Below are 20,599 nucleotides of genomic sequence, written 5' to 3' on the forward strand. Positions count from 1 at the left end.
CCTCCACATTAGGGACTGAAGGGCAGGTGGCAACATTGGGTCTCCCATGGGCCCCACAAGGCCTTAGTCCAGTGCAGCTGTACTGGGATGACTGGGGTTGCTGGGGTGTCTGTGCCCAGCCCTGGGCACGCGGCTGGCTGTGAGTGCTGCAGGACAGGGCCTCCAAGGGTGGCAGCTGGCTTGGGGCCCCAGGCTGGGCTCTTCATGCCACCATGGAGGTGTGGGGAACAGAATCCTTGTGTCCTTGTGCCAGCGGGCACCGTCTACAACTGTGTTGGCAACCTCCACCGTGGGCAGAGGTTGGCATCATGGCTCCAGCTGTGGGCACTGTACACTGCTCTGGTCCTCTCCAGTGCCACCCCACAGCCCATAGGGATATCCTCATCCTGGCATTGGCTTCCATACCCCATATCCCCTAATATACATCCCCAACCACAGCAATGCCAGGGCCTGCAAGTTCCCCTGGCGCCCAGCACGGGATGCAGGGGCACGGCCCTGTGCCTGCTGCTGCTAGGAAGAGACAGGAGCCGGGTGGGCAATAGCTCTGGTTTTAATAAATACATCTTGACCCCCATCCACTGCCACCATAAATTATGTGAGAAACCCGGCCGAGACAGGGTGGGTGCAGCAAACAGGGGACAGAGGGACTTTACACTATGTACAACATGGGCATGATGCCCGCTGGCCAGGAGGGCTTGAGGGGCAGGGCAGCAGGTGCCCCAACCTCCATGCGCCCGGCCACTGCCCACTGGCATGAGCGGGTAGGGCAGTCCTGGCATTGCAGTTGTGCTGAGATGGGGTGCCCAGGCTGGGGGCCTGGCCACGTGCACCCCACTGTGCTCCTCTGTGCCCCCCGCCCTGCACGGGCAGGGGCAATAGGTAGTGGGGCCCCCCCATGCAAGCGCTGAGTGCTTGCCCTGCTCCGGGCAGCAGTGACTGCTCAGTGGCTCCGTGACTCCACCTTGGCATCATGGACCTTCTCCCGTGCATCTGAGGGGGCATCCAGGGCTGGGGGGAGAAAGCAGGGCTGAGAGATGGGCACAGTGGGTGCCAGGAGGGCACCTGGGGTGGTTGTGCTCAGCACCAAGGAGACTGGGAGGTGTGGGGGCTGCCACAGAGTGTTTGGGCAATGGTGCCAATGTGTGAGCACTGCACTTACCACGGCACTTGGCACAGCAGGGGTTGTCCCTCGTGGCAGGGCTAGCGCAGGCAGATGGGGGGCACTCCTGGCGCTGGCAGTGCGTCTCCCCCGACTGGAGAGCAGAGAGAGGGGCTGAGCACCAGGGCTGGGGTGCAGCAGCTCCTCAGGGTGCAGTGGGTGTCCGGGGTGCTGCTCTCCCACCCATTCTCAAAGCCCTGGGGACTGGCATAGGGGCACCTTCCCTTCCCCTGGTGCCGCCCCAGGCTGGCACACTCACCACACACCAGCACAGGATACACTTCATTTCTCCAAAGGGCGGCACAGAGGGGTGCCAGCTCTCGTTGTTGAGGTACCAGCGGCGCCCAAAGCGGCACGCCCGCGGCGCATCCGCCTGCATGGAGTCAGCCAGCTCCAGGGCGCTCTTCTCTGGGGCTGCAGGAAAGGACACTGGAAGGATGCCCGCCTGTGGCAGGGCAGCCTGTGGCCTTGCCAGTGGGGGCACACGGGAGCTACACGGGGAGAACGGAGGGCAGGAGAGGGGTGCAGGTACCTGGGCACTGCTTGCAGCAGTCAGAGGGGCTGGCGCGCACAGGGTTGGCACAGGTGAGCCGTGGGCACTGCACCTTCTCACAATGCACTTCACCTGTGGTGCCCTGCAGGGAGGGCACGGGGCTCACGGGAGGCACAGGGCAGGCAGCGCCCCATGCCCTGGTTTGAGCCTCAGGCACGGTGCCTGGTAACTGAGATGACCCACAGGTGCCAGACCAGGTTGGGGGGCGAGTCGGGAACCTGCACCCACCTTGCAGGTACAAATGGCACATTTGATGAGGCCAAAGGGGGGCACGACAGGGTGCCAGCGAGTGCCGGAGCCTCGCCATGTCTTGTCGCCATCAAAGTAGCAGCCTAGGAGAGGAAGAAGAAGAGGAAGTCACAGCCCTTGTGAGTCAGCCTTTGCAGAGCTGCCCCCTCAGCCCATGCCCACAAGGACTTTACCCTCGCTACTGTCCCGTGCCCGCTCCAGCTTCAGCTCTTCCTGCTCTGTCTTCTTCTCTACAAGGAAGAGGAAGGCCATGAGGGGATGCACACGGTGCCAGCAGCCAAGTCTCCGAGAGGGACCCCCACCTTGTTTTCACAAGGAACCCCCCAGCCCATCCCCCAGGTACCTTCACAGATGGGGCAGCACAGCTCTTCTGGGTGCACCTGGTGGGTACAGTTGAGGGGCTGGCACAAGATGGGGTCGCAGATCACTGTGCGCTTCTGGGGACAGCAGGGATGGGGTTCATTGCGGAGGGGCATTACTGATGGGTGCTGCCCCTCCAGCACAATCCCCGGCTCGTACCTGGCAGCTGCAGATGGAGCATTTCTTGTCGTAGTCAGGTGCCCAGCGGGTGCCATGTGCCCGGTGCTGACCCTCAAAGAAGCAGGAGTTGGGGTCTTTCTTCAGCTGCTCCAGGTCCCTGGTCTTGGTGCTCTCGGAGACCTCAGCCTGCCCCAGGGACTCCCCCGGGGCCAGGCGGGTCCCTCCTGCATGGCACTGGTTGGGAATGTGCACCTGGAGGGGCAATGAGCAGGAGGTCACTTCCCATGCTGGTGCCTCGCTGGCCTCCATGGTCAGGGCTGGTGAAGGGACCTCCCATGACCACAGAACACTGATGTGTACTGCTGTACTGCTGGGACCTTCTAACAGAGTGATCCTGTGCCCTTCCACCCCGCTCCAGGCAGTGCCACCCAGTCCCAGGCAGCAGTTGGGATGGGTAGGGGTGCCCTGTCCCGATGAGGACCTACCCGTCCCCGCATCTCCCCATTGGGGTGTGCTTTGGTGCTGACTTGCAGGAAAGCAGTGCCCTGGGCCAGGTGCTGCAGCAGGTCGGCGTCCAGGTCCTTCACCACCCCCTGAGCCTGTCGTGGCAAGAGGGGCACCAGGGTGGGGATAAGGTCTGGCCCAGCCCCTGCTGCAGTGTGCCCTGACCAGGTGCCCACCTTACCTCAGTGCTGTAGAAACCCTTGAGCAGGCGCTTGTGCTGGTGGGGGCGGGTGCCCATCTCCCCCAGCTCGGCCACCCCATGGATGTGGGCACTGACAGTGCTGTCGCTTGGCCGTCCCAGCCCCGCCACCGAGATCTCATAGTGCAGGTGGCAGTGCTCATCCAGCGAGAGCCAGGCGTGCCCACCAGCGCCACTGTGCACTGGGGGGGACACCAGCTGCCCTGCCAATGCCACGGGCATCTCTGTGCACAGACAGGGACCATGGGAGGGGGTGGGTGGTGTGTGGGAGGGCTGCCCCACTGCCCCCCATTACCACCCCACAAGTCCCTGGTACCTGTGTAGCGGGCGAGCAGCCCACTGTAGGGCAGGGAGATGATTTGGCCCCGCAGCTCACCCTCCGCCCAATCCTTGGTGGCCACATTGAGGAAGAGCTCATTTTGTAGAAGCATGTGGGCATCGCGGGCGCTGGGGCTCTGCCAGGCACCCCAGGCCTGCCACTGGCGGGAGATCATGCAGGTTGGGACAGGGATTCACCCAAAGTCCCTATGCCACCCCTCCCAGCATAGGTTAGTGCTCACCAGCCCATCCTTGTAGCTGGGTGTTATGTCAAACAGGATGTTCCTCTTGCTTTTCCGCCGGGGCTTGGTCTCCAGTGTGATGCCCACAACCTCGCTGGCAGTGCCCACTACCTGCACCTGTGGGTAGAGTGCCAAGGGGCAGTGCCAGGGTGGCAGATACCCCTGGGACCCGCGAGAGGGAAATGGGTGTCCACCACTTACCTGGTACTCCAGGGTGCCATTCTCATGCAGTGCCAGTTTGGCTGAGCCCACAGCCCCAGTTTTGGTCGGCAGCAAAGCATCTGCTCCGCACAGCACACTTTGGATGGCTTCAGCCCGAGGAGAGAGGCACAGGGGTGGGTGAGATTGGCATGGAGGTGAGCACAGCAACCCCCCTGCACCCCAGGGTGCCTGCCCTGCGCTCACTGTCACAGCTGCGGCGGGTGGTGATGGTGCCAGCCAGCTGCCGTGCGTGCCGGCCCTCCGTCTCAGCCGCAATGCGGAGCTGCCCCTGCACCAGCAACTGCAGCTCCTGGGCAGACAGGTCACTCAGCACCTCTGCGAAGTCGGGGTCCTGACAGCGGGGGTAGAGTGCCATGGATCAGCCTTGGTGCTCTGGGCACCGTGGCTGCTGGGGCACGTGGGGGAACAGAAGGCTTTACCTCCACAGTGATGTTGGTGTGGACCTCCCGTAATGTCTGGCCCTGGTGCAGGATGCGGACCCTCAGTGGGACCCAGGGGGATTCTGGACATGACAGAGGGGAGTAGACCCACTGGACCAGGGGTCTGCAACCACTGTGAAACCCACCCCTCTATGCCTACCGTCTCCAACCCCCTGGCACTTTTTTGCCAGCTGCCTGCCCCTGTGTGCCTGGACCCTCACCATTCCCTCCAGCACCCCCTGAATCCGTGCACACCCACGTCACAAACCTGTCCTTCTTGCACAACAACCCTCACATCCCATATGCTCTGCAGCACTCCCAGTCACCCCACATAGGTGCACACCGTCTGCTCCCCACCATGTGCACCCCAAATCACCCAACATACAGCGTATGCACACCTCACCCTTCACCCCACCCCCAGCCCCTATACCCACCCTGAGCCTCACACCCAGCCCAGGCACCCATCCTGACCCCACAGATGCTGACCCATGCACCCCCTCAGCTCTATGTCGCCCCATCTGGGCAGTGCCTCCCTCCCCTTCCCTGCCTGCTCTCACCCCTTGCTCCAGGCTCCAGCAGTCCCCGGGCCATGAGGATGAAGTGCAGGTTGTTCTCCGTGTCGCTCAGTGTCAGCATGGCCATGCCCCCAGCACCCAAGTGCAAGGGGTCCAACGAGGTCAGGATGGCACCGAACGTCTCTGTGCAGGGACAGGGGCATGAGGGACATTCTGGTGGGCACCCACTGGGTGTGCCTGCCAGAGCTGGACTTACCTGCGAAGAGTGCCCGGTGCTTGAGGATGTGCCCGTGGACCTCTCCAGACGGCTGTGCCCGGGTGATGAGGGATACACGGAGTTGTTCCCCCCGCAGGAGCTGGACATTGGCTTTGGACACCGTCCTCCACATCCCGCAGAGCTGTGGTTGATGGATGGAAGGGCTGGGCGGTGGCTGGGGGGCACCGCACACCCGGCAGGGTGGGAAGGAGCACCGTGCCCCCTGCCCTCCCAGCCCCTCTCACCATGCCGTCCTCAGGGGCAGCGCTCTTCTGCACGGGGTGTTCAAACAGCACGTTACCCTCGGGGTCACTGAAACGCACCCGGCTCGGCCGCCCCAGCCTGCGGGCATCCGCGGGGTGAGCAAGGGCCATGTGCCTGCCCTCCCCCGGCACCACCCTCAGCATCAGGCACAGGGGTGTGTCGGGGAGGGCACAGGGGAGTCACCGGGGGTTTGGGGTGGGCAGGAGAAGGATGACGTTCCCCTGCGGTGCCAAGCGCCAGACTCTGCCCACCCATTCCAGGACTAGCCCAACACTGCTGTCCTGCCAAATGCCAGCTCGGCACGGGTTCTCTGGACTCCCCTATCCTGGAGCGGTGTCTAACCGGCACAAAGCAGGATGGGGGTCTCTGCCGGGAAAGGCACCATGGCAGGACCCGCAGGGAGCTGACTGTTCAGGCTGTAAATAAGGAGCATTTTCGGCTCCGCTTGGCTCCCCCTGTCAGAGCTGGAAATTAGTCACCACTTTACTATGCAAAGGGGCCTGGAAGCGAGGAAGAGCAGAAGAAACTGGAGCGGGAAGGAGGGAGGGAGAGGAGAGGCTCTGCTGCTGGCGGGCATCCGGGAAGGGCACGGCAAGGATGGGGAACCCTGGCAGCAGTGCCAAGGCACTGCCCACCGGCAGAGCCTGCAGGGTGGCACAGTAGTTCTGCCAGCTGCACCCACGGGAGCCCTGGAACCGTTCCCGTTTGTTCCCAGTCCAGACCTGGAGGCAAATGGGTGAGGCTGGGCCGACACTGTGGGTGTGCCGAAATTCTGGCTGCTGACCTAGGCTGGAGCCCAGCACATTGCCCCCCCTTCCCCAAATCTCTCACTCTGTCAGTGCAAGGCTCTGGCACCTTGGGGGGGGATGTCAGAAGGGAACAGAAGGGCACAAACAGTGCACAAACACTGTTAAATTCCCCCCCTTTGTCCAGAGAGCTGCCTGATGTGCCAGGCTGGACAGGCAGCAGCAGGCAGGACTCACCGCTCATAGCTGATGGAGAAGAGCAGGGAAGAGCGCAGCAGGGTGAAGCGAGCTTTGGCCACTGCGCTGGACGTGGGGCGCCATGGCTCTGGGCCACTCGTCAGCAAGGCCACAAACTCTGGGGAGAGGATGCTGCTGATGAGGGGGAGCATGGGGGGTGCCCCACACTGCTGCTGCCTGGGCAGGTGGCTCACCTGTGCGGGCATCGTCGCGAACCAGGCCCTCAGAGCTGAGGTAGGAGCGGTCATTGTAGGGCTTGTCCAAGTCATCCTCCTTGTCCTGGAAGTACTCGAAGGTGTCAAAGCGGGGTGCAGGGCTCTTCTCTGGGGGGCCTGGCAAGGTTGGCATGGGGTGGACACAGGAGGACACCATCACACCAGGCTGCTTGTGCCCAAGAGCTCGGAATGGGGGACAATAGTAAATCCCCCCTCTTGAGACAGACTGAGATGTGCCCTGTGAATCACTATGGGGCTCTTAGCTGGGGTGTGCTGTGCACAGGCACATGGACAGGCAGGGCATTTAGCCCTGTGTCCCTTCCCTGCATTCCTTTCAGGTTGTTCCCATCAGGGCTTCCCCCTGCCCATCAGATTTTGGGCACTGGTGACTTTCATAGCATATTGACTAACCCTTCTCAAAGGGGTGTGCAATGCCCCCTGTCCCAGGCCAGTGGGGGATGCTGGGGGGCTGGGGGGGCTCCCTGCAAGGAAGCACCCACTCTCCTCACCTTTGGGGCAGGTGTGGCAGCAGTGCCCAGGCAGCAGCGTGGCCCGGGGACAGGCAGGCACGGGGCAGTCCTGCTTCATGTTCTTGCAGTTCACTTTCCCCACGGGCTTCCCCCGGTGGTTCCTCTGCTGTGGAGGGGCCAAGAAGACCCCAGGAGAGCCGTGCCAAGGTGTTCCCAGTCACGCCCTCCCGGCACAGCCTGGCTTCCCCCATCTTTTTCCATCTGGAGCCCCTGGGCACCTTGCACAGTCCCCAGATGCCTGTACGGCAGCCAAACCCGGGCCCCCTCCCCACGGCCCCCAGGCTCCTGACCAGCTGTGCGTGGCCCCGCCAGCCCCGGCCTCAGGGAACTGCTCGGAGGGAAGGAGGGAGGGGGCCGGAGGCCATCCCCGAGGAGGGGGAGGAAGAATGAAGCCTGATCCTTTAAACCCCCCTTCCCCTCCCCCTGCCGCGGGGGAGGACATCCAGGTGTCCGGCTGGCTGAGGGGATCCCGCTTCCCTCTTCCATGGGAAGGAGAGGAGTGCACTGAACAGAGGGGTCGAACTCCCTCCCTGCCAGCCCCCTCCCCAGCAGAGCCGGGTGCCGGGGGGTCTCCCAGGGAAAGGGGTGTGTGGGGGCACTCACCGGCTCACAGTGACAGATAACGCAGCGCATCACCCCGAAGGGCTCCCCCAGGTCCGGGTGCCACGTCTCCTCCAGGGCATAGAAATGCCCCCCGAAGGCGCAGCCTGCGGAGACCCCACTACCACTCACCGCCGTCCCGGTCGTCTCCGGGCCGCGGGCACCCCCCTGCCGCAGCCCCGGACCGGCCGGCACCGCCCCGCCGCCCGCTGCGCTGCCGGTGCCGGTTCGGGCCAGCCGGGGGGCCCGGGGCGGAACGCGGGGTGCCAGAGAACGGGGGGTGCAGGCATGCGATGCACGACGGGGGTGCGGGTGGCAGGGAGGGGGTGCCCGACGCGGGATGCGTGACGGGGGGGTGCGGCAGCGGCTTGTACAGGACCGGGGGTGCGCGGAGAGGGGGAAGGAGGGGTGTAGGGCAGGGGGCTCCTACCTGCCGCCCCGCCGGGGGGCAGCGGATCCGTGTCGGGCCGGATGGGCAGGGCGAGCTTGGGGCGGGCGGCGCGGCCGGGCAGGGGCCGGAGCGGGAGCAGGGCGAGCAGCAACAGCGCAGCGGCGCGCATGGTGCCGGCCGGCCGGGGCGGGCGGACCGGGACCGGAGGCGGCGGCGGGGAGGGGGGGCCGGGCGCTGCCGGGCGCTGCCGCCGCCTCTGCCCGGCTGCCGGCTCCGGCTCCGCTTTATAGGCGGCGGCATGGGCAAGCGGGAGCTGCGAGCCCTGTGCAAACAAAGGCCCCGCTAATGAGGCGCAGGCAGCGGCCAGCCGGGGGGGTATGCGCCCCCCGCCGCGCTCCGACCCCCCCACATCCCCCCGGGCCCCGGCCCCGCCGCCCCCGCCTGGCACGGGCCGTCCTGTCCTGTCCCGTCCTGCGGCACCCGGGGGACGCGGCTGCCCCGCCAGGCAGGGGGTACCCCCGGCCTCGGGATGTCCTGGGGATCCCCCCCCATTCGTTGCTCCCCCTCTCCCCGGGCATGTGGTACCCCCGAGTGCAGAGCATCCCTACTCACATGCCAGCCCCAGGGGAACCTGAGGGATGGTGGTTGGAACCAGATGGTCTTTAAGGTCCTTTCCAACCCAGCCCAGTCTATTATATGATTCTAGGATATAACCCTCCCTCAGGGCATCCGGCACTCTCAGGTTTTGGGCATCCTGGGGTCATCCCCTCCCAATTCACACAACATCCTCTGAGATATAGGGCACTATATGGAGATACCACCACCACCATCCACACCCCTTCCACAGAGCTAGGGGTGTTCCTGAGCACTGGACATCCCAGGCATGCCACCATTCACATGCCCCTCTTCAAGGCCATGAGCCCCGTCGGAGTCTCTCATCCACATAACCCCCCTCGGGAATACGGCGTTTGCAGGGCACACCCGTTCAAACGCTGGTCTCCTCAGTCCATGTACTCTTCCCGGCATGGGGCACCTCCTGGGCACAGAGCATCCTGGCATCTCCACATCCACACAGTCCACCTTCAGTCATGAGCCCTTCCAGGGCTCATTGTCCTCCACTCCCCAGGCATGAGACATCCTGGGGACTACTCCATCCACTCAGTCCACTCCCAGGCCACTTGGCACCCCAGGACACAGGACACTGCAATGCACTGGCCATCCACTGTTCCCCTGCAGCCAGCCCTTCCTCCTTCCACTCAGCACCCCTGAGCATGGGCTCCCAAAACAGCCAGCCCCCTCCCCCAGTCCACACTGCAAAGGCACAACCAACCCCCTTCAGCTCATGCCTTCCACATTCCTAGATTTCTCCAGCTGCTACCCACCCTGGGCAGAGCAAGGCTCCAGAGTGGGACCCTGGGTCCTGCCCACCAGTGACAGTGGCTGCAGGGGAACATGAGCCCGGGTGCCTGGGTTCCCTTGCCCAGGGAGGGAAGGGGCATCTGGAGGCAGGGGGGGTTCTTCGAGAGCAGCACCCAGCACCAGTCCTACTCTTCACCCACACCTGGGCTGGTAAGGGTGGCAGAGGTTGGCAGTGAGTAAGCACCATGGAAAACTTTGGGGAAAGCATCATCCATCTGGGGAAACTGAGGCATGAACTCAGGGGAGGGGAAGCCTATGAGGAGTAGGGGCAGCTTGTGTCACCCATGTCCCTGTTGCCATCCCCGCCGAGGGTGGCAGGGAGAGGCTGCGGGTGGTGGGTGCGTGGCAGGCGGGCGCCCGGCAGGGGGAAGGCGGGTGGGGAGGGGAGGAGGGGGAAGCGTGGGGCTGCCAAAATCAACTCCGGGCGGTGCAAACACCCGGCCAGCTGCGCGGTGTAGCTAGGGAAACACGGCACAGCTGGAGCACAACAGGCCCCTGCCTCCCCAGAAGGCTCCTCCTGGGCCTCCCCGCAGCCCAGCGAGCAGCTGGGGGGGCTGCAGCCCACCGCCCCTTGCCCCAGTGCCAGCATGGGGTTGCCCATCCCCGGCTTGTCCATGGCTGCCCCATCCCATTCCCTGCCCTAGTTTGGCACACATCTCCGCGCAGAGCGACACCTCTCCCGGGGCGGGCAGTGCGGCAGGGGGGCTTGGCCTTTCAAGGGACCTGGTCCGTGGCAGGAGCTGGCAGAAGGCAGGGAGGAGCAGCCGGGCTTACCCCGGCAGGACAGCCCGCTGGCATGGCCAGGGCTGGGACACTGCCAGGACCTCGGGCATCCCCCCGGGCACGGCTGTCCCGGACACCCTGCTGCCTGCGAGTGCGTTCTGCAAGCAGCGACCATGCCTGGCAGCACGGCACCCCTTGGTCCTGTGCCCTCCCCGTTGTCCCCAGCGGTGTCACTGACCTGTCCCCTCTCCTGTCTCCCGACGTCCTCGCTGGCCGGGGATCCAGCGACGTGGAGGGCAGGGAAGGGTTGGGGTCTTTGTGGCTGTGCCAGCGTCGCTGCACGGTGCCCGCTGCAGCACAGCAGCGGCCCTGGGGACGGCGGGAGGTGAGCGGGGCTGAGCAGGGAGGAGGCGGGCGATGGCTCCCAGCTGTCCCGCCGATGCCGGGAATCCGGTGCTGGCTCTGTGCACCCAGAACTCGTCACAGTCTCCTGGCTCGTCTGCGGGACACGGGGAAGCGATGAGGGAAGCTCCCTCCCCTTTCCCGGGGAAAGGAAAGACAGACGGGGAACCCGCCTGGCTGCAGCCCTCGGCACGAGGGAATCCGAGGCACTGGGCGGTAGCTTGAGGGAGAGGGGGGCTGCAGGGGCGTCCCGGCACTGCCAGGCTGGGACCGGGGTGGTATGCTGGCGTGCGCTATCATGTCAGGAGGGTGCTGAGCATCCCTGCCCGCGGAGGCGGGCATAGCCACTGCGGTGGGCAAGGAGGAAATTGATGCCCCGGCCGTGCCTGGGCTTTCCTCATCCACAGCCTGGGCTGCCCCTGGAAATGCCGAGGAGTGCCCTCATCAAAAGGCATACGTGGCTTGACAGAGCCTCGGGGGTCCCTGTGCCTTTGGAGAAGGGATGGTGCCGGCCAAGGGTGGTGCTGGGGAAAGGGTCCTGGTCCCGCCAGCTGCTTCCCAGCGCCCGCACATATATATGTGTGAGGAGCAGCGCCCTGCACAAAGGCACCTCTGAGGCTCCAGAGCTGGGCCTGGCGCCGGCACGTCCCCAACGGGGCTGCCAGCTGTGGGCAGCTGGAGCTGCACTGCGATGGAGACCGCTGGCCATGGGCAGCCTCAAGCCTGCATCTTCACCCCTCCACCACCTCTTCCCAGGGTGGGCACTGGCTTGTCCCCGGTGGGGAGGTGGTGGTCCCACGGGATGTCTCCTGTCCCAGCAAAGTGCAGGTGGGATGCTCCAAAGGTGCCCTACTGAACAACGTGTAGTTCTGCAGGGGCTTTGTGGGCACGTGCCCTGCCCAGCGGTGAGGGTCCCATGGAGGATTCCAGAGGATCGTGGTGCCAGGGCTGTGCCATGCCTGGCGTGGGGGTGTCTCAGCAGGCCCTCACCCGAGCTCTGCCCCACGCAGCTCCCATTGTCTGCCCTCATTAGCTGCTGCCTGCTCGCGGCTTTGAACATGAGCCGGGCTCAGGGCGACAGGAAGGAGCCTCTGCTCTCCCGGGATGGGGTCGTGGTGCAACTACGTGCCCTGGGCCCCCCTTCCCACAGCCTCCCGCTGCCTTCTGGGCATCCCAACACACCCTCCAGGCATGAGCCTGGAGACGGGAAGGCATGTGGGGTACCCCCCCTCTCCAAAAAGAGCCCCCCTCGACTGCCCCGCCCTGTTGTGGGACACAGAGAGCCGTCAGCCTCCCCAAAGCTTTGTGCCGAGTGTGGCTTGTGCCGTGTCTAATCCCCCCGGCCTCACACACACGCGGCGGGGCGGGGGGGGGGGGCTGTCGTAATGGGTGGAAATACCTCATAATTCATGTTGGACACAGGGATTACAGCCGTTCCGGCAATATTTGCACAACTGGTAGGTGACTTGCAGGGCTGGGCCATCCCAGACGAAGGCCAGGGGAGTCTGGAGATGGAGGGAGTTTTGGGGGTGGCAGGTACAGATGGGGGATGCAGTTTGGGGGGGGGGCAATGGAGCAGAGGAAAGTCTCTTTTCTGTCTGTGAACACATGGAATTTATTATGGAGGGTGCATTGCTGACATGGCGGGGATGGCTGGGACTCTCGCCTTCATCCCATCCCGCTGTGGTGGCCACGGTTTGGGGAGCGGAATGGAGACCCCAAAACAGTCTCATCTGCCATGCCAAGCTGATCCTGGCAGTGTCCCTGAACAAGATGCCTGTTCCCAGTGGCCTGTCAACCCCATAGAGCTCCCTGCTCATAGGAGCACCCAGAGGTGCTGGTATCCCCCTGACCCCAAATGTTCCCTCCTCAAAGGCTTTGCAGGGTGATCCCAGCAGGAGGAAGGTGGGGGGGGGGGAGGGGGGGGCACGTGGGGCATGTGGGGGCCTTGTTTGGCATGGGGATTAGCAAGCTCCCAGAAGCGATGGTGGTCTCCCCCCTCCCCACCGGACATGCAGGCAAATATTTGTGCCCAGACTTCGCAGGACAGCGAGAAGGAATTTCATTCTTGCGCCCACCTGCGGCTCGGCTGCCTGGCATTAACCCCTTCGCCTCTCCGTGGGATGGAGGCGGAGGGACGAGGTGCCCCCCCACCGCACTCCGTGCCCCCCACTGGAGCGGGAAGCTTGGCTGAGAAGCGGGATGGGAGAGGAGGTGGAATCGCCCCAGATGCCAGCAGAGCCACTGGCATAAGGCGCCCTTGCCCAAGGCAAGGAGGGTTTGCCCATGGACATCCTCTGGGCAGCACCGAGGGCTTTGTGCTGGGGTGCTGGGCAGCATGTGGCTTGCTGAAAATTGGGAAAGGTAAAACCCTGGCATCCTTCACTCCCAAGCTGCTGCACTCCGACCAAGGTGCCCCTTGCAAGTCCGTTTACCCGGCAGCGTGGGTGTTCTCCTGGGACGGCTGTCTGGGAGCAGTGCAAGGACCAGGTTGCGCGGCGAGTAGGATTTGCCCACGGATGTTTATTGGCAATTTGCATATGTAGCAAAAAAGCCCGGAGGGTCCAGGAGGGACCCTGCTCCCGGGGACTGCCCGTGCTCGGGGAAGGGCAGCCCGGGTAGAGGGTCCCCCGCTGCCTGGCACTCGCAGAGCCCCGCTGTGCTCCTTTCCCTGGCCCCGGAGCCAGCTGTGCCCTGAGCAAACGGGGCTGTTTGCTCACGCCGGGATTAGCCGCTCTCTTTGTTCCTTTGACTTTCTCTTTCCTTTATGCCGGACTCTTTTATGGGGGCTTCAAAGGGGGCTGAGACCCCCCTCCCTGCCCCTGGAAGGCCAGGTTTGCTTCCCATGCTATCACTGATATCCTGGGGGTGCCCAGCGAGCACATCTGGGTGGCCTTCGGCGACAGCAGCTGTGCCACCGAACCACAGTCTCCCTCCCACCCCTGCGTCTTCCTCCTCTTCCCCCCCTTCCCTGACTCCTGGCACCTCCTGCTGTCTTCAGCACCTTGGCAAAGTGGGTGCGAACGGCTGTCCCTGCAGCGGGATTCCCAGCACTTTGCACCCTGTAAGGAGAGGTGGGAATCTTGGCACCGGGATCCGGCCAGCTGTGCAGCCCCGCGGCCCCCGCCTGGCTTCCTGTTCCCTGCCAGAGCCCTGGCTGCCTGGCCGGAGCCCCCGTGTCCCTCTGTGGTCCCTGTGCCTCACTCACTGCCCCCACATTCTCTCCCGCTACAGCACACAACATCCGTGGGATCGGGCTGGGGCCAGCAGCAGGGGCTCTCCCCCACATCCTCCTCTGCCCCTCTGGCACGGCAGCAAATGCTGGCATTGCTCTTTCCAGCAGAGGAATACCAGTCTGCCCACGGACACAGGCTCATGCTGCCTGCCAGCTTCTGGCATTGCTGAAAAGGAATATTTTAGAGTAAAGTGACTATTGTGGGCACCTTAGGATGCCCATGGGGGTCCATTAGACCTCCAGTTTCCAGTTGTTCTCCAGTTTCCCCTGATGGGTTTGTTTGCCTAATCAAGAAGGAATGCAGGACACCGCATCTCTCCAGCCTGGCACTGTCAATGACTTTGCACCCAGGGAGGGACAGGGAATGGACATGGCGGGGGCATGGCAGGGACTGACATGGGCACGGTGGAGGGCCCGAGGCCAGCGCTGGCAGACGGGCTGAGGGTGCTGATGGGCGTGATTTCGGGCATGACTGCAGGTTGTCACGTCCGCAGACGGACCACGGCCGTGTGTGGGAAGCCTGGAGGTGTTTGACCCCGGTGCTCACGGGTCCCGTTGCTGCCAGCCGTGCCCAGGCGAGCCGGGCTGCCAGTCTCATCCCTGGAGTCGTGGTACCCTCTAGACCCCCCATCCAGGCACCCTGCAAGGTGGGCTGTTGTGGGCTGAGCAGGGCATGGGGCAGGTGGAGCGGGGCTGGGGTGTTTACTTTAGCTGTTGTCACCCGGCCAGGCGCTGCCGGGAACTGCTGTCCACAGGGACGGGGGTGGGAACGTGCGAGAGTGTGCGAGAGCCGGGGTGTGAGAAGGAAACGCACGGGCTGCAGGGAGACCGGGAGCCGAGAGGATGTGGGCTGGGAGGGGGGTGTCCCCAAAGGGAAGCTGTGGGGGGCTGCCGGGGTGGGGGGTTCTCTGAGCACATGCCCCGAGGCGTGCCAGGGAAGTGCACGTGTGTACACGGAGGTCTGAGGGTGCACGTGGTGGGTGTGTACACGTGTGCAGTATGGGAACACACACACGTACACATGGGTTTGGGGGTGTGCACCCCCCGCCAGAGTGCCCAGCGAGGCCTGACTTTGCCAGGGAATGCAATAGCCATGCCAGGGCATGGTGCTGAACAGGTCCCCGGGGCTTCTCCTACCCAGCGAAGGGGCATCTGGGGGTGCCTCACCCACCCCACCCCCAACCAATACCCCGGAGACACCGCCCTGGGACCATGCACCAGCCGTGACCCCTGTGATCCATCACCCTCCCCAGCTCAGAGGGATCCCATGCACCACAGCCATCCCGGGGATCTCCAGCACCCCAAGTCACCTCTGGGTGATGGATGCCTCTGGGTGAGGGTCACCAGGGATGGGGTCTAACTGGGTAAAAGTCACCAGGGATGAAGTTAAACTCTGGGAGAGGGTCACCAGGATTATGGCCCACCTCTGTGAGAGGGTTTTTGGTGGCTTTCATACCTGGCTGCCACACGACCCCATTAGGGCTCACGTTGCCGGGGCTGTCCAGTGCAGGGTCACTGACGCCATCCTTTCTGCAGGGCTACCCTCTCCCCCTGGGCAGGCACGGCTGAGTCACTGACCACCGCGGCGCTGGCTGCTGAGTGCTCAGGCCTGGGGGCAGGTGAGCCCAGGGACGCCCTTCCCGTGCGCCGAGCCAAGGGAGGAAGCGGCCGGAGGCAGGAAGCCGTCCCCCGGGCCCGGGGCCCCCACTGCGATTTTGCTTGAAGGTCAGCGGCGACACAACAGGAAATCGTGCTGCCTCGGCTGGGCGGCCAGGCCGGAGCCGCAGAGCTGCGCCGTGCTGTGCCGGGGCCACTCCGGCCTCCGGCCCGCCTGGGCGGCTCGCGGGGAGCCCGCGCCACCGCTGCCCTCCATGGAAGGGGGATGGGAGCCAGGGAGCAGCCGCTGGCCCCAAGATGGAAGATGCAGGGCCGAAGCCCCCAGCCGAGCATGGAGCTGAACAGTGAGTGTGTGGCTACAAGGGGAGACTGGGTGCGCAGGAAGGGACAGTGGATACCGTGGCCCCACAGCCAGAGCGTCCCCTGCACGATGAATCCCACAGATGGGCATCAAACCCCAAGGGTGGCTCTGGGGTGGCTGGACCTGGCCACTGCCAGCATGCGAGGGCAACCAAGCACCTCTCCATGCCCATCCTAGGGAAACAGGCTGTGCAGAGGGCTTTTGGGGACAGGTGTAGTGCCAGGGCAGGCAGCGAGGCAGGCAGGAGGATGCAAAGAGGGCCTTTAGAGAAGCTGGCAGGATGGGCAGTTGCTGGGCAGAGCCATGTGCCAGCGGCACTGGGGAAGGCAGTGCCAGCAGGGGAGCAGTCAGCCAGGGCAGCAGCAAGGAGCAGATGCTCCCTGTGGGACACTGCAGGCCGGGATTCCCCGAAGTGCACATGACGCCTGGAGCTGCTCTTGGAAGGGATCCAGAGGGCTGGCCCTGGTCTGCACAGGGAGTACAGCCCTGCTTCCTTGCCTGAAGTGTGGCCGAAAAACCTGGCAGATGTGGCCGTGCAGCCCCTTGGCACACACCGCTGGCATGGAAACCTCGGCTCTCCCCTGTGAGCACCGGGCACCCCCCGCTGGCTGAATGGAGAGCAGTACCAGGCCCTCCTCAGCCACTCACACCTCCCCCTGCACCCCCACCACGGGCTGGGGAGGGGACTTGCCACTGGAGGCATGGCTCTGGGCTGGCACTGCCCAGGGAAGGTGGCACAGTGCATAAGGCAACCCCATCTCCTCCAGGGCTGCTCCTCCTCACATCTTTCCTCCTGCACATCAAAGAGGACCGTGCCAGCCCAACACGGCTGGTCTGTGACAACAGGCTTATCCAGAAGTACATCATGGAGGCCAAGGACATGGAAACCAGAGTGGTGAGGATACAGTCCCCACAAAACCCAAGGCCAGGGACATGCACAGTTCCTGGCACCTCATCTTGACATCTCTCCTCACTAGGGCCAGTGCCAGGCCCTGCCTGTGCTTAGCTGTCCTGCAGTGCTGCCCTTGGTGGACTTCACTTTCCAGCAGTGGAAATCCAAATTGGTGAGAGGGGCTGGGAGGAGGGTGCTGGCACTGGTGTGCCAGCAGGACTGGAGAAGGAACCTTGGGTTGGCACAAGCACCAGAAATGCTGAACAAGAATGCTTGTGGGCATATCTGGTGGCACAGGGAGGGTAGAGGACCCCATCCAGCCCCAAGGTGGGCAAAGGAAGCAACGAGGCCCTGGGGATCACTGTCTGCTCCCCCAGAACGAGACCAAGCGGCGGGAGATCCTGTGTGATCTGGCCCTGCTAGTGGGTGCTGTGGCGGGGGCCCAGGGCCAGGTGAGCGAGGAGTGTGGGGCCAAGCAGCTGAGCCAGCTTTACCGACATGCCAACTCCTTCTTCCTGCTCCTGCAGACCTTCAGCTGGGAGGTAAGACGTCCCCAGATGAGCCAGGCCACCCTGGCACAGGTGCCAGCTGGGCTGGGTTGGGTGCAACAGTTTGTCACCCCTCTGTCCCACTCTCACCTCTCAGGGAGGACACTGGGAGCCGAGCTGCTCCCCACACTCCATGGAGCAGACCCACGTCACCAGCATCTTCCTCACCTACCGGCAGCTGGTACAGGGCAAGCTGCTCTTCTTCTTCGAAGACCTGGCCAAGGTCTTGTGCAAGCAAGGACAGGGGGACAGCAAAGACCCTCCATACGAGGCCCGGTGAGGCTGCACACAGGGTTCAACCCCAATGCGATGCTGGAGCAATCCTGCAGGACACTAAGCTGTGCTCTGGGTGCCCAGGAAGATGCCCACAGGGAAAGGGTCGGCACCGGTTCCTCAATTGTCCGTCGACTGCGCAGCCCATGGAGGGAAACAGTGACACTCATGTGCCAGTGGGCACAGGCCCTGCTCCCACCCAGGCAGGAACCTCTACTGTGAAGGCTTTTCGATTAAAGAGCTATTTTTCTAAAGGGTTGTGTGTCCTTGTGCCCGGGCCAGGAGCCGGCTCCTCTGGGACATGCTCCCAGTTCTGCCCGGTGCCCGCTCCCTCCTGCAGCAGCTGCCAGTGCTGCAGGATCGCCTGGCACGGCCCCGCCGCTCCTCCTCTCTGTACCCACCTGCCGCAGGCTTGGACTCCCCATCCTTTGGGAAGTGGCAGGGTCCCCCCTTTCTCCCTGTGCAGGTGTATCCACTCCCTGCCAGCCTTGTCTCTCAGCAAGCAGAGCCAGGTGTAGAAAACATCCCAGTTTAATCAAAACCAAGGCAGCCTGCCTCAGGATGGCTCCTGAGGGAACAGTCCCCAGTCCCCAGAGGCAGGCAGGCAGCTGTCCCAGTCCGGTTGCTCCTGGACAGAGCCAGGGCTGTTGAGCACAGGCAGGCGGAGGTGAGGAGATGCCATCAGGCAAGACCAGAGCACCCAGCGTGGCGTCCACTCAAATGTCAGGCACCTCTCTCCTTGCAAACAGAGATGCGGATCCCAGCAGGAGTCAGAAGACACTGGGATGAGGAGGGGGACTGCTCCCTCCTCCCCAGCTCTGAAGAGGCTGGGCAGCCCACGGAGGTATGCTAGAAGGCCAGCTTCTTCATCAGCAGGTAAACGCGAGAATCCACCTCAAACCCGTGCAGGTTGTTTGCGTCTCCCTGCAGCCGCATGAGCAGGCCCCCGTAGGACACGTAGGCAGAGCTGAGGTGGGAGGAGAGGAGCAGTGAGAGCAGGGAATCCCATGGGAGACCCAAGCCGAGATCCCAGTGGCGCGCCCCCCCCCACCCCAGGGCACTGTGTTCCCCCACTCTCGACAGGCACTCACAGGCGTGTGGCCGCCTCCGTGGAGGTCTCGTCCCCCTCGATCCGGTACACCTTGCCGTACATCACGTACTCAAACTGGTCTGCCCTGCAACAGCACAGTCTGAGGTCAGCAAGGAATCAAACCTGGCCATTCCCCCAGCTCAGTGTCCTCTGGGAGAAGGCACCTCACAGTCACAGAGTCAATTAGATTGGAAAAGACCTCTTAGATCATCGAGTCCAACCTATGACTGAATATCGCCTTGTCAACTAGACCATGGCACAAGTGCCACATCCAGTCCTTCCTTAAACAATTCCAGGGATAGTGACTCCACCGTCTCCCTGGGCAGCCCATTCCAATATTTAATCACCCTCTCTGTGAAGATTCCTCTTAGTGTCCAACCTGAGACATTTAACCTCAGCACTTCACCTTTTCCCTCGTCCACGCCCCCGTGGGTCCCAGCTGGGCCCGTACCTGGACGGCCGGTCGTCTGTGGGGTTGTACTCGCCATCATCTAGGGTGCCGTCCTCATACAAGGTGCTGGCGATGACCAGGCGGAATTTGTCCCCTGTGAGGAAGCCAGAGGAGCAGTGAGAAGGTGAGAGCACAACCAGAGCAGCAGCAGACACAGCTAGAACTCAGGGTGGTGGCAAAGGGCCACCCTGGCAGGGGGTGCTAAACAAGCTCTGTCCCTGCTGCCAGTCCTCCAAGCAGGACTGTGGGGAACGTGTGAAAGGTCACGCTGGATCCTGTGTCTCCTTGTTCCCCACGTCATGGAGGAAACCAGAGCCACGAGGACACAACTGTTGGTGTTTTCAGGGGACATAACAAGATAGTCACTGGGCGAGTCCCAGAGGACTTGGCTGGACCCCAGGCAGGTACATGAGCCCCTGCAGTATCCGTTTCACCCCTTCTGTGTTTCATCGAGGGAAATATTCTCTTTTCCACACATTTAGTGTATTTAGCTGCAGAAGTTAATTTCATGAGATTTCTCTTAAAGCCTGGTTACCACCAGCTGAGGCAGCTTCCCCAGACATCATCTGTGGGGAAAGGAACAGAGGTGAGCCCACATACACACAGGGAGATGAAGCAGAACGCACCTCAGCCTCAGTACACTGAGAGTGCCCTGAACTTACTGTGACCTGGGGACAGCACAGGGGCCCAAGGAAGCCTGAGGCAGCTTATTCCTTGATCACAGCAATTCCTGGCTCCATCCTCTCAGACCTTGCCCACCCCAGCTGACACCGGCTGACCCGCCCTATGCTAGCAGCCCAATAGCTCACCGAGGTCCACGGGGTAGATCTGGATGTTCACGTCCAGAATGAGATCCATCTTGAAGGACTCGCTCTCGCAGTGCAGGCGCGACACTGGGAGAGCAGCAGAGTCAGGGACCAGGACAGATAAGATCCCCAAGGGCTGGGTGGGAACAGGGTCCCCTTCACAGCCCAGGCTGGCACCCGAACCGTTTTCGGATGGGTTTGGAGATGGATGCCAGAGCCTGACAACTGAAGGAGGTGCGCACAGGCAGGGAGGAGAACACGGTGGAGCGGGGAATGCAACGCACCGGGCCCGCGGGGGCGTGGGGGGACCAGCAGCCGAGCTGGGGAAGCCCCGTGGAAACGGGGCGCTCCGGGGGCTGGCAACACGCGGAGAGGCCAGCGCAGTGATGGGGCACAGGGGCCAGCGCCGGCGGCAGAGGCGGACGGGGGACTGGGAGAAGCGGGCCGGGGCCCAACTCACCGCGGTCGAACTTCTTGCCTTCTGGGTCGATGTCCTTCACGTCGAAGATATCCTCGAAGAGGATCCCAGCCATGGCGGCAGCTCCACTCCCGCTCCCGGCGCCGCTCCCACCCGGCGCACACTGATGACGTAACCGCACCGGCGCGGCGCGAGCGGCTCCGGAGCGGGCGGGGCCATTCCCCGCCGGGACCGCCGGGGCGGGCGGGAGCGCGCGCGGCCCTCG

General features: G+C 63.6%; 3 protein-coding genes across 5 annotated transcripts; 1 reads left to right on the plus strand and 2 right to left on the minus strand.

Annotated features, from left to right (window-relative positions):
* Positions 1-532: 532 nt before the first annotated feature.
* CHRD (chordin) lies at positions 533-8,283 on the minus strand. 2 transcript variants are annotated; one of them, XM_042042639.1, is made up of 23 exons: positions 8,139-8,283; positions 7,712-7,815; positions 7,088-7,211; positions 6,558-6,695; positions 6,364-6,481; positions 5,362-5,458; positions 5,117-5,258; positions 4,903-5,043; positions 4,346-4,428; positions 4,110-4,257; positions 3,906-4,012; positions 3,705-3,821; positions 3,461-3,623; positions 3,127-3,368; positions 2,927-3,040; positions 2,481-2,693; positions 2,305-2,398; positions 2,135-2,191; positions 1,941-2,044; positions 1,692-1,794; positions 1,419-1,573; positions 1,160-1,253; positions 533-1,008 (listed from the first exon to the last, which is right to left on the minus strand). In XM_042042639.1, the coding sequence occupies exons 1-23, from the start codon at positions 8,266-8,268 to the stop codon at positions 941-943; spliced, it is 2,856 nt and encodes a 951-aa protein (XP_041898573.1). In that variant the 5' UTR covers positions 8,269-8,283; the 3' UTR covers positions 533-940. The 2 variants fall into 2 exon arrangements, with proteins under 2 accessions (XP_041898573.1, XP_041898572.1); XM_042042638.1 differs by having other exon boundaries at positions 7,088-7,214.
* A 7,475-nt stretch (positions 8,284-15,758) lies between these two features.
* THPO (thrombopoietin) lies at positions 15,759-17,813 on the plus strand. Its single transcript, XM_042042388.1, has 5 exons — positions 15,759-15,839; positions 16,624-16,751; positions 16,834-16,920; positions 17,126-17,290; positions 17,394-17,813. Exons 1-5 carry the CDS (start codon positions 15,761-15,763, stop codon positions 17,574-17,576), a joined length of 642 nt encoding a protein of 213 aa, XP_041898322.1. The 5' UTR covers positions 15,759-15,760; the 3' UTR covers positions 17,577-17,813.
* Positions 17,814-18,084: 271 nt separating this feature from the next.
* POLR2H (RNA polymerase II, I and III subunit H) lies at positions 18,085-20,516 on the minus strand. 2 transcript variants are annotated; one of them, XM_042042390.1, is made up of 5 exons: positions 20,377-20,504; positions 19,920-20,003; positions 19,111-19,204; positions 18,661-18,744; positions 18,085-18,536 (listed from the first exon to the last, which is right to left on the minus strand). In XM_042042390.1, exons 1-5 carry the CDS (start codon positions 20,447-20,449, stop codon positions 18,419-18,421), a joined length of 453 nt encoding a protein of 150 aa, XP_041898324.1. In that variant the 5' UTR covers positions 20,450-20,504; the 3' UTR covers positions 18,085-18,418. The 2 variants fall into 2 exon arrangements, with proteins under 2 accessions (XP_041898324.1, XP_041898325.1); XM_042042391.1 differs by lacking the exons at positions 18,661-18,744; positions 19,111-19,204 and having other exon boundaries at positions 18,439-18,536; positions 20,377-20,516.
* Positions 20,517-20,599: the final 83 nt, after the last annotated feature.

Source organism: Corvus kubaryi, unplaced genomic scaffold (assembly GCF_017639235.1).
Source record: "Corvus kubaryi isolate FWS band 111438036 unplaced genomic scaffold, C.kubaryi_AGA036_p1.0 37397, whole genome shotgun sequence".
Lineage (NCBI taxonomy): Eukaryota > Metazoa > Chordata > Aves > Passeriformes > Corvidae > Corvus > Corvus kubaryi.